This window comes from Pituophis catenifer, unplaced genomic scaffold (genome assembly GCF_029215685.1).
Source record: "Pituophis catenifer annectens isolate HBS135680 unplaced genomic scaffold, rPitCat1.0.hap2 SCAF_3, whole genome shotgun sequence".
NCBI lineage: Eukaryota > Metazoa > Chordata > Lepidosauria > Squamata > Colubridae > Pituophis > Pituophis catenifer.
The window spans coordinates 184,967,561-184,980,088 of NW_027256883.1; the positions used below are offsets into that span (position 1 = coordinate 184,967,561).

Here is a 12,528-nt window from a genome sequence, read left to right on the forward strand (position 1 = left end):
TTTATTTATTTATTTATTTATTATATTTCTATACCGCCTTTCTCCCGTAGGACTCAAGGCAGTGTACAGTCAAGAAAAATATAGACACACAAACATCATAAAATTGCTAATTAAAATTATTACTTAGTTTGGTCAATTAAATAAAACCCAGAATTAGATAACATTTAAAAAATCATTCACATGTTCATAAGTTTAGCCCTGCCTGTTGGAACATCAGGGTCTTGAGGGCACGGTAGAAAGCACGGAGATCAGGGATATTCCGTATCTCCGGGGGCAGTTCATTCCAAAGGGTTGGAGCCCCCACAGAGAAGGCCCTCCCCCTGGGAGTCGCCAGTCGACATAATTTGACTGACGGTACCCTGAGTAGTCTCTCCCTGTGAGAACGAACTGGTCGGTGGGAGGCTATTGGTAGCAAAAGACGGTCTCGTAGGTACCCAGGTCCTAAGCCATGGAGCGCTTTAAAGGTGATAACTAACACCTTGAATCGCACCCGAAAGACCACCGGGAGCCAGTGCAGCTCGCGTAGGAGAGGTGTTACATGGGCGTAATGAGCTGCGCCCATAATCACCCGTGCGGCTACGTTCTGGACCAGTTGATATGATAGCACATATGTAATTTTTTTAATTTATCTTTTTGGACTAGCTGCTTAAGTTCTGCCAAAGCTTCATCTGGACTCATAGAACATACAGCTAGGCCCACAATAAGACAAATTCACATCGATTTGGGGTTTTAAGGAGGAGCATATCCTGGGATTCACCCTAGACTTTTTGTTGTAGCCAGAATTTTAGTTGGCAAAGACTTAGGGATTCTCAAAGAGATGCATCCAAGTTGCAGCTGAGTGTGCGTCTCAGCTGATCAAAGGTCATAGACAAGGGTCTTAAAGAGTTTAGCATGAGTTACTTCTGATGCAGAAAAGTCCTTGTATGTACAGGGTTGCACACTGCATAGCAGCAAACTTAGTATATTTGCTTTAAATAATTTGATTGCTGCAGACATATAGTTATGTCCTTGGCATTCAAATCCGATAATCTTATTGGATGCTTTTTGTTCTTTAAATGACAGCTTGCTTATTTGATGACTCCAGGAGGTAGAGGGTTGGAAATGAATACCTAAATTTTTAAAGTCTTTGACTTGCACAATAGGTTTATCGTGGATTTTTCAATTAAAGGAAAGGTTAAAATGCTTTTTTTTTTTTTTTTTTGTGAGAACGGAATAATTGTTTTAGCATAATTAATTTTTAGGTGGTTTTTTTTTAAATAAAAGGACACAACTGCTCCTAGATATTTTCAAAGGCCAACTTGAGATAAAGATAAAATGGTGGTGTTTCTTTATAAAATAGAATAGAAATGGATTGGTTAGATGGACTGGAGGATGGAATTAAGACTTAGCAAGGGCCAAAATGATGTTAATATAGATATTAAAAACTAGGGGAGCCAGAATGCATGGGAATGGAGACAATTAGTTTCCTATTTCTTTTATATCTGATCTGTGCAAAGGTATTTACACAGCATTATCAATCTGAGAAGGTGATAGTTCAATAGAAGAAACCATTGACTTCAGCCAAAGTTTCTTCCAAGAAATTCTTCCAAAGAACTGAGCCAAAAGCTGTCCTAAAGCTGTCAATAAAGGTAGAACTAAAGGACCTTTATGGGATAGTTCAATATTTCTTAACCAGATAGTATAAGTTTGTACACTAAAATAGTTGATCAACTTGGTCTGAAACCTGCTTGTGATGTAGTTAGACTATTCTACATCAGGGGTGTCAAACTTTAGGCCTCCCTGAGCTCCGTTTTTGCTGGCAGAAGGCTGCAGGAGGCCATCATGGCTGAAAACAGAACCTGGGTGAGTCACACATGGCTTCCAGCGCTCCATTTTTGCTGGCATTGGGTTGCAGGAAGCTGTCGTGGCCAAAAACGGAGCCTCAATGAGTGATGGTGAGCTGGCCACACCTCTTGGCCACCACCCCACAGCCCCCCGAGGTAAAACACAACCCTGATGTGGCCCTCAATGAAATCGAGTTTTTTTTTTTTAATTTTGATTTATATGCCGCCCTTCTCCGGAGGGCGGCTTACAATGTTTGACACCTCTGTTCTAGATCATTCAGTCAGCAAGTTTGTACAGGTAGTCCTGAACTTACAATAGTTCATTTAGTGACCATTCAAAGTTACGACAGCATTAAAAATGTGACTTATGACTGTTTTTCATGGTTATGACCTTTGTAGCATCCCTATGATCATATGATCCAAATTTAGATGCTTGGCAACTGATTTATACTTATGACCATTGCTGTGTCCCAAGGTCATGTGATCCCCTTTTGCGACCTTCTGACAAGCAAAGTCAATGGGGAAGCCAGATTCATTTAACAACTGGGTTACTAACTTATCAGCTTCAGTGATTCACTTAACAACTGTGACAAGAAAGGTCATAAAATGGGACAAAACTCATTTAACAAATTTCTCTCTTAATAACAGAAACTGTCGGCTCAATTGTGATCATAAGTTAAGGACTACCTGTAGAAGTAAACCTTGATAAGCAATTGTCTTTTTAGCGATGGTTTGAATTCGGTGACGAAACAGTAACTTTATGTCCAATTCTTGCATTTATGATCTTTGCAGGTTTATAAAGTACAGGAAAGCTGAAGTAAGATTGTAAGCAAAGCTGCAGGTTCACTTAGCGACAATTCTGCTTAACAAATGAGTTGCTGGTTACAATTGTGGTTACTAAATGGGGAATGTCTTAATGAAGATGTTTTGCATAGAATTAGCTAATTATACATAGCAGGCTAATTAGACAATAATTAGCAGATTATTCTTACCATCTTAAAAATTGGAAGTATGAAGTTTCAGTTTTTAAGTAGCAGTAAGGAGTTGCTGATTATAGTAAATAAGTTAGTATAAAAAGGTAAAGGTTCCCCTCACAAATATGTGCTAGTTGTTCCCAACTCTAGGGAGTGGTGCTCATCTCTGTTTCAAAGCTGAAGAGCCAGAGCTGTCCGAAGATGTCTCTGTGGTCATGTGGCTGGCATGACTAAACGCCGAAGGCGCATGGAATGCTGTTACCTTCCCACCAAAGTGGTCCCTATTTTTCTACTTGCATTTTTTACGTGCTTTCAAACTGCTAGGTTGGCAGAAGCTGGGACAAGTAATGGGAGCTCACCCCGTTACACGCCACTAAGGATTCAAACCGCTGAACTGCCGACCTTTCGATCTCAGCGTCTTAACCACTTAGCCACAGTGTCTCTAAGTTTGTTTAGGGGAACACAAATTTGAATCTATTTTCAAGAATTCTAGAGGAATTCCGTCCTATCATTTTACCATTCTTCAGCTAGAAGTTCAGTTTAAGGATTTCTGAATCTGAAACAGGTCACTTTGACAAGGAGTGTCAGAAATTGGGAAGCTGAGCTTGTCTGTGCTGAGTAATGTATGAAATAGGTCATAGTAGTAGGTTGCCAGGTCTCAGGTGGAACTGGATTATTAGAGTTGAAACAAGGGCTGACAGCTGCATGGGATACTTGATACCAAAACAAACTATGATATTTATTGTTAACTGTTGGAATCATTCCAGTTCACTAAGAAATAGCTTTGCTTTTTCCTTTTCAGGAGACACCTGTACACATTTTTCAATGAACAGAAGAACCAACAATTATAGTTGTGATAGTGACTCATAATTCTATAGGCAGAAACTATCCCAGTCCGACCTGAGTCACATTCTTTGTCGAACCAGGGTTTGGAAACTCTATAATGATAATTTCATGCCTTTGCAGAGCTAATAATTTATTGGAAAATATTTTAATGTTCATGTTTTCAGCTGTATAGAAAATGGCAATAATTTCCATCCAGAAATAGAGCTTGCATTGTTTCAGCTTTCTATCATGATAATGACATAGTAACAGACATTTAGCAAAAATTTCCTTAGAGTTTCGCATTTATGAGCCCTAAGAGTTTTTCTCTCATCACATTTCATTACCCAACTAGATAACATCATCAGTGTGAGTAAGTGTGAGGTTTGCTCCTTGCTTATATACAGTAACTTGCCTTGCCAGTTTTGATTTTTTCCCCTTTGTAATTCCTTAAGAGTATGGCTTAATCAAATTAAAATTATTAAAATTAAGATAGAAAATTAATATTTGGGATTTTGGGAATCTTAATTACTCTGCCCACCACTTATTTGATTCTTATTTTGGCCCTAATCAATTTTTCCTTTTGGCCTCATCAACTCTTCCAACAAATCCATCACCACAAAATATAAGATTGAAATCAATGCATTCTCCCAAATATAGTCCTCAGCACCTAACTGAATTTAGAGGCTGGCTTTGAGATATTATGCTTTACCAAAAATGACAAAAATAGTTTGGAAATGCTACATTCTATATTTAGAGTTCTTCCACACTAGTTAAGCTTAAAAGGTAAAGGTAAAGGTAAAGGTTCCCCTTGCACATATGTGCTAGTCATTCCCAACTCTAGGGGGCGGTGCTCATCTCCGTTTCAAAGCCGAAGAGCCAGCGCTGTCCGAAGACATTTCCGTGGTCATGTGGCCGGCATGACTAAACGCCAAAGGCACACCGAATGCTATTACCTTCCAACCAAAGGTGGTCCCTATTTTTCTACTTGCATTTTTTTACATGCGTTTGAACTGCTAGGTTGGCAGAAGCTGGGACAAATAATGGGAGCTCACCCCGTTACATGGCACTAGGGATTTGAACTGTTGAACTGCCAACCTTTTGATTGATGAGCTCAGCTTCTTAGCCACTGAGCCACCATGTCCCTTAAGTGCCTGCTAAGTTAAGCTTATCAGAAGACAATTCTTACTGAACTAATAAAACTATCAAAGTAAGGAATGATGGTGGCATCAGCCCTTCAAAGTAGACCAGATCAGGAAACAGAGGTCACACGAAGTATCTGTATATTTTATTGAGATAATCTATAATAACAGAATTTTGCAAGCTTGGTTGTGCTTCTCCTCCCCTCCATTTTATAATCCTCTTAATCAGGAAGGAGTCATCCTGAATCTCTTCTTAATACTGTCTTCTTTCCCAGGACCTAGGGTACTTCTATCCTCTTTCATTATGTAAGAGTTTCTGAACATTTGCTTGAAGCCCATATTAAGTTTCAATAGGTGGGTCAGCCACGGGACAGTTGTCCCCAACAAATCTGCTATGACAACACAAGGCTGATGTTGCCTAAGGCCATGTAAAGTACAGACCAAGTCTCCAGTGACTTAAAATGGCGGGAACAAAAACCACTGAATTTAAAACCTGAAGCACAAAGCTACTGTGTATATGCATATAGGCCTTGATTTCTGTGTATTATAGTAGGCCATTTAAAAAAAAAATAATTATATAAATTCATTTTTCATATTCATATGAAATTCATATAATTTCATTTTTGTTTACAATTTTTGTTTTGTTTGTGTCATTTTGTTTACAATGAAAAGACAATCTTGGCTAGTTGTACCTGTGAGCCTCCAAGTAAGCATAGGGTTACTTTTTGGAGAGTTACATTTTTACAGGATTCAGATATTCAGCTGTGCCTGATGTAAAACCTGCCAATTAGATTTATCTACTCCTACTCCCCTTACTATACACTTCAGATTAAATTATAGCTGCATATCCTATTGCATTTCTGCTAATCACTGAACAAGTTCCTAATACCTTGTTACATTGAATCAAGAACCATGCAGTTAATCTAGATGATGAACTAGCTAGTGCAGCATTTGGGACAGAATGTATCACAACCTGCAATTCCCATACCAAACTTGGCCTAAGACACTGCAGTAAACTGCTGGAACTATTTCTCATCGCCTAATAAAGATTATGCCCATCCAATCATATTTACTGTCTTCTTTAATCAGTATGTACAATACTTGATACCAGATGACTTTGCACCAACAAAACCCAATATAGAGTTTATAATTAGCCCAATGACAGAGAGAATTATTAAATAGACAACTGCCCCCCCTCCCATTTAGAACAATCTAGACTTAGATTACTACAGGTTTTTTTGGCATGTCTGAGGACTTAGATGACCGATGAAACAAGTGACTACCAATCATGAAATCTGTCATTTCTGACAGGGTAAGCAATTTGTAGAAAAGGATGCTGCTGAGTTTCACTGTTAGCTCAGGCTAATTGACCAGTTCAAGAAGGGTCTATCAAATGAAACGTGAAACAAACTCATTCATAAGGGCACCCCAGAGACTATGTCTGCATTAATTAATATCTGCTTAGTTGGAAGACGCAAGGAATTGTGCCAGAGCATCAGTAGGAAAGAAAGACACTGCTACTCTCTTTCATCCCTCCTCCCGCTTCATATCAGAGACTTTGAAAGTTGAATCTATGTAGCTGGTTGTTAGCAGAGCTGCATGACCTATCTGAGAAAAGTGCCAATGCACACAAGGCTATGTTGATACTGTGGCTAATTTGCAGGTGTGTGTCCTGTTAGAACTCTCCTCCCTCAAATACACAAACTTCCAAAGCATTGACAAAGTGTTATACTTCTGAAAACAAAAGGCATTTTGTTAACTAGAGGTCCCAAACATCTCAGATCAGGCTTGCTGGGAAATGGGGTCTCAGCCACCAAAGGGCCCAGAGAATGGGGCAACCAGAAGTTATGTGAAATCTAGGCAGGCAGAGTTACAGTAAGTATTGGCATTCAGTTATTCCTGTCTTTTAATAGTCCCAGACAGTCCCAGGTCTGAAATAAAGGCAACTTCACTGAATCCTCCATTGCATGAAGGCATGTTCTGAACACTCAGTCTATCCGATCCCCTATTCAAGGTTGAGACACTGATGGTTGGCTCTTAACTCAGCCCTCATCACAGAGCACAACTTACCATCAGTATAAACTATTTATTTAGTCTCCCTCTAGATTTCCTAACAATTTTGGGAACAGATTAGCTTCAGGTTCACAAACTATATATTATTTGGGAGCAGGATAATAGCATTTTGATTCCCTAGCATGCAAGACTCTCAACCTTCAGTCTCAAACTACTGCTACCTATCACACCTCAACAAATGTACCTACAACTTGTCAACTAAATATGCAGACTATACTTATGTGTTTGGAAATGGAAAAGTACAGACTTTGCCCCACCTGTTCTGTGACTGCAAAATCAATCTTTCTGTAGCCCAGATTTCTGCATAATGCCTCTATGCAGTGTCAAACACTGAGCTAACCTACCTGAAGGAATATCAGCAAGGAAGTCTTTAGCTATCCCTCTTTCTCTCCATGATTCCCTTAACATCAAAGATTGAGAAATCTGATCATGAACTATAAGATATCACTAGCTCTTTCCTCCAATTTGTGAATTCTTGAAACAGGAAGCACACATTTCTGGGTCTCAGAAGGACTTACAATTTGATTTGAATGAAAAAATGTCACATATATTTAACTACCTTTGATTTTTGTTATGGAAAGCTTGAACATAAAGTAATGCCTTACTGATTGAGCAACAGCTCCTTGGTCTTTCAAAAACTTATAAATCATATTTTCACAAATTTTGGATTATGTATCTAGATGATCTGTTCATTTACCTTGAGGATTCTGTTTTTCCTACCGATCAAATCCAACTGTTTTTCAATGCCTTCATTACTGCAGTCTCAATTTTAAACTAAAGTTTTGGTTTTCATTAATTTGACTATTAGGAATACTGCATTCTGCAAAAGGAATTTAGGTGGATCCATTAAAAGTAGAACTCGTTCTGTCTTTGGATTCTCTACTGTATCATCAGAGATACATAGCATTTTCTGGGCTTTGCCAAATGTTACAGTAGATGTATGTCTAATTTTGTATGTATGTCTAATTTTGTTTAACTATCCATGCTATTGACCTATTTTATCAAGAAAGTGAGATTCTTATGGCTAGCAAGTCTTTATTCATGTCATACAATGGTTTGCTTCTCTGAGATTCAGATCTATCTATCCCTTAGTTCTTTTAATTTTGCTTTGAGAGATGTACTTTTACTATACAACTCCAGAGTATGTGGGCAACATCCTTCTCTGCATTTTCTTTTCCAGGCAATTCCTGCCAAATGAAAGAAACAATGTTTTTTAAATCAGAACTTTTCCCTACATAGAAGTTTTTTGGCATGTCTTATCATTGAAGGAGAGCTCCAAATTGATCACATGAATTTGGAATACTTATAGATTTTTGAGTAGCTCATGCAGTGCTTTTTTTCTTTTCTTTTTCTTTTTCTTAATTTTTTAAAATTATTTTTATAACACAATATAACAATACAAGACATACAATATTTATAAACAAACTCTGTTTACAGCTATTGCATGGTGGTCTTCTTTGTTATTCACAATTTATCCTTCTTTCTCTTTATGTTATTCTGATTTACTACTTGTCCCCAACATTTTAATTGCAATATATACAATGTATTTCTCTCATTCATATCAATTTCCTATTTTTTATATTTTAACATATCCTTTCTTTATATTTTAACATTTCTATCTCCCCCCCCATTTTTCTTCTCCGTTTTTCCTCCCCCCAACCACTTATACCATTTGCGCCAAGTCCTATAGTATTCTGTGTCCTCTTTTTCTTTAAGTTCTTTTGTCAGTTTATCCATCTTGGCACATTCCAAGATTTTTTTTATCAGCTCTTCTTCTGTTGATACTTCTGTTGCTTTTTTTTCAAATGTCTTAGTTTCTAACTACAAAGCAAACAGGTTGATGCTTTCTTGTGTAAGCCAGCATGATTTTACCCTTCAACTCTCTTTCATTCTGCACCTGGAGAAGTTAGATATTCTTCCTCTGGCACAGGATTATCCTGTGAGACTCTTAGAGACCAATTTGAAAATCCTTTCCTAACTAATTGAATCTGTATTCTGTAACAGCAGGACTTATGTGTGTGGGCTCAGCCACAAAACTTCCACAGGGACCAACCATCTCCTCTACTCTTGCCACACAAATGCCTACTTACCTATCCATTCTTCAGAGCTTTTTTGTTTTTCTCAGGATGTCAACTTGCTCCTTAACAATCTCATGCTTCCTACCAGCAGCTCCTAAAACTCTCTGCTGTAATAATCAGCTTCCCCCATTTCTATTGGCTATCAGGTTTGGCTTTCTACCAGATTTCTCTCTTCCATGAGATCTCTACACATAGAAGCCGAAATGTTTAGATTTTTGGACCATTTCCTGAAATTGCACTAATCAAGTCTTCTGGCATTTTTCTTGCAATTTCCAGACAATGGAAAATATATTATTTTCTAAAACTACCATGCCTTCCTGGCCATTTAGGGAATGAGAGAGAAATGTGTTTTGGAATCTCAACACAAGAGAAGTCGTCTGGAATATTCAATTCATTAGAAGGACCACCCAGATGTTGGCCATTCTTGGGAGACAGCAGACTATGTTCCTGCCCCACATTTTGTATGCTAGTTGGGAAGGAGGTCTAGAAGAAATCAAGATGGTGAGACCAGAACCTGAAATTTTCAGGCCAGAGGAGACAATGTAAATCAGAAGTCTTCCAAGATAACAATACAATGGCCAACATGAGAATAAAAGAAACCTAATAAAGATAGATAGACCTCTATATAGGCCTTGATATCTGTATACTGCAGCTGGCAAATATTTTGTGTAAATGACTTCTTTTTCCTGTCTGCAATAAAAAAACCCCAAATCTTTCCTAGTTTTGTCTGGGAACCTGCTGCTGAGTAAGCCAACTCCTGAATAAAGATTAAGTGTATGGAGAGCCAAGACGTTCAACTGTGCCTAGTACAATGTGATGAATTGTTCTGATTCTCTTCACTATTTTCTGGATATAGTAGATGTTTTGCAGTACAGAAAATAGCAGGATAAGACAGAGTAAATCACAGGGATAATACAAAGCCAGAGTCCTGGGGACAAGTATTGATGTCAAAAGAGTTTGAATTACTCGGTGTCTCAGACCTACTCTATTATTTTAAACAGGACACATAGCCAAATTAAGCTTCATATATTATATACTTTTACTGGATTGTCCAACATGTGTTTAACATGCAGATATTTGTTCAATAATAATAGCAAAAGTAGCTATATTCATCCAATAAGTCAGACTAGAAAGCCACTCCATGATGCTTAATATGTTAGTCTCTAATGACATTTTCCTATCAAGCTTTGTTTTTAGCTAAGTAAGAACAGAGAAAGAAGTCTTGAATTGGGAAGTACACATAATGAATTATTTAGTTAGTTGGGATCCTACAAATATACACCACACCAACTCCAACTTCATAAAGCAGATTCACACTTTCTGCTTGGCCCACTGATAATAGAAACCATTCATTGCTTCCGGAGTGCAGACATGGCTGAGGTCCTCCTCCCGCTTCCTCTCCCAACCAGCAAATGTATCCCACACAAATGTTTACAGCTTTAGTTCAAAACTGCTCTTTTCCAACCTAACCCTTCAGAGCAGATAATCTCCACTGCTTTGTTTCACTCTAGTAGTAGCCCCAGTTTCAATTGACTACAGTGCCTGGCATTTCCCCTCCTGCCCGGTGCCTGGTCACTGCCCTAGACACTGTAGGTGCTTGCTAGATTCTCTGCTGATCGGCAGTTGTTGTTTTTAAAACAATCTTGTGATTGATCCAACAGTGGTTTGTTAAATCAATGAACTATTCTCAACTCCAAAAGGTCATGCTCATTCAATCTTGACATGTCCCTGTGGGGACTCTTAGTTTTTGCTCAGGCTGGGTGAAACATTGTCCCTTTGCTTTTCCACCCCCTGACCACAGTAAAGAAAGCTACAATGTCACTATAAGGTTAAAAAAAGAAAGAGTTGCTGCTAATGTCTAAGGCACGGATGTCAAACTTGCGTAGTCACGTGATGTATCGTGACTTTTTCACCCTTTGCTATATCAGGCATGGGTGTGGCCAGCATGTGACGCATCCAGCCCGCACTGGTCTAAGGAGAAAGAGCGGGAACTAAAGGCATGCATAAGTAGTGCAAACATCTGGAAAGTAATGGGATTAATGATTATAGGTTTAATGAGGAGGGAACAATCCCTCCCCACCAAAGAAAAGGCAGGTGCTGGTAGATCACCCTATATAGGAGCCAGGTAGTGAGCCTTCCTATAGGGGAAGGACAATAGGTCTTGCAGTGGCTGTAGTGTGGACTGAGCATCAGCCCAATCACTTTACCAAGCCATTGCAACCTAGACAGTTCTTTCTGAGGTTGGCTTAAGAAATAACCAAAACAATAGGTTTAGGCTATGGTGCAGACCTGTCCTTAGCTAAACTGAATCAAAATGTTCTTTATCCAACATTCACATGATCTCAAGAAAGTCTAAAGCATGGCACCCACCTGCAAGTACTGATACGCTAAATCTTGATGGCAAGATTTAGATTTCAACAGCGCTCTGTCGATGGTAGCTGAAGCCTTTTGGCACATTTCTCGGGCATGGCTGAGTGTGAGCGTGGACCAGGACCCTCTTTTGATATAGTTTGACTCACTGTTGATGGGGATGTTGGTGCAAGTGGTGATCTTGAGGTCATTATTGCTCTTGGAGGATTTCAGCATATGTTCACTGATTGTGTTGTAAGCATGCATAAAGTATTTAGGCTGGCTGTGATCAGGCTGCCTGCCAAGGGTCATGAGGCCCATAGGGTTACGATAGTTGCAGGTGTCACTGTCTAGATTGTCATCTGAGCTCCACCAGCCTGATATGTTGGATCTCGTCCTGCGTTTAGTCTCTGTGGTTTTTGCACGGTCTTTACTCTTGCTTCTCCGGTTTGGTTTTGAGTCCTCAGTGCCTTTCTTGCCATTCACACTGCCTTTAGAAGCACCTTCCAAGGACTGTGACTTAGCAAAAAGTTTTTGGACTGAATGAACCAAGTGCCGTATTCTCCCAGGGTTTTCATTCCGGTGTTTGGCATCTGAACTTCTCTGGAACTGGAGGGTGCTAAAACCATCCCTGTGGATGGGCAGTTGTTTTTCAAATTGGTCTAGTAGGTTGGCAGGGAGTCTGTTAATTTTGGTGGCTTGGGCATGACTTGGAAAGGGGTTCTCATCAGGAACCTCAAAGTGAGAGTTGTAATGAATACGTGGAAATGTACTGCTGTTAGAAATCTGGTTGTTGAGTGGAAGGAGGCAGTCACTATGGAGAGAGTTGGGTGTTGAAAACCGAGGGTCCATTGAATAGGAATCTGTGGGACTAAGAAGATAAGGATTCCTATCTTGAGTGGCATAGAGTGAGTCTTGAGGAGAGTCCAGGTTATCAGATAGATGGCGACTTCGGTTATCTCCTAACCCCTTCATGGTGCTGAGGTATCCTAGAGCATTGCTTCTGTAAGATGGCACGGAGGATATATCCACTCTGTTCCTGGTCACTGTAGCTTGACTGGGAAGTTTTTCTACAGCCAAAAAAAGATACAGAAAGAGTGATTAAAAGATGGAAAAAATATGTTCTCAGGATCTATCTACAGAAATCCCTAATAAGCACAACTACAAATGAGTGATAGAAATAATCATTCGAGAAACCAAGAGACCTCAATTCAAATAGGACAATGATTTAAGTTATTGCATTTGACAATCCATTCCCCTTTGAAAA

General features: G+C 39.1%; 1 protein-coding gene across 3 annotated transcripts in view; it reads right to left on the reverse strand.

Moving 5' to 3' along the window:
- The window catches only part of DLGAP4 (DLG associated protein 4), a 144,340-nt gene extending 132,104 nt beyond the window's left edge, over positions 1 to 12,236 (reverse strand). For all 3 annotated transcript variants that reach the window (XM_070941691.1, XM_070941693.1, XM_070941692.1), the window contains exon 1: positions 11,283 to 12,236. In XM_070941691.1, coding sequence (XP_070797792.1) covers positions 11,283 to 12,236 — 954 coding nt within the window. The remainder of the gene's footprint in view (positions 1 to 11,282) is intronic.
- Positions 12,237 to 12,528: the final 292 nt, after the last annotated feature.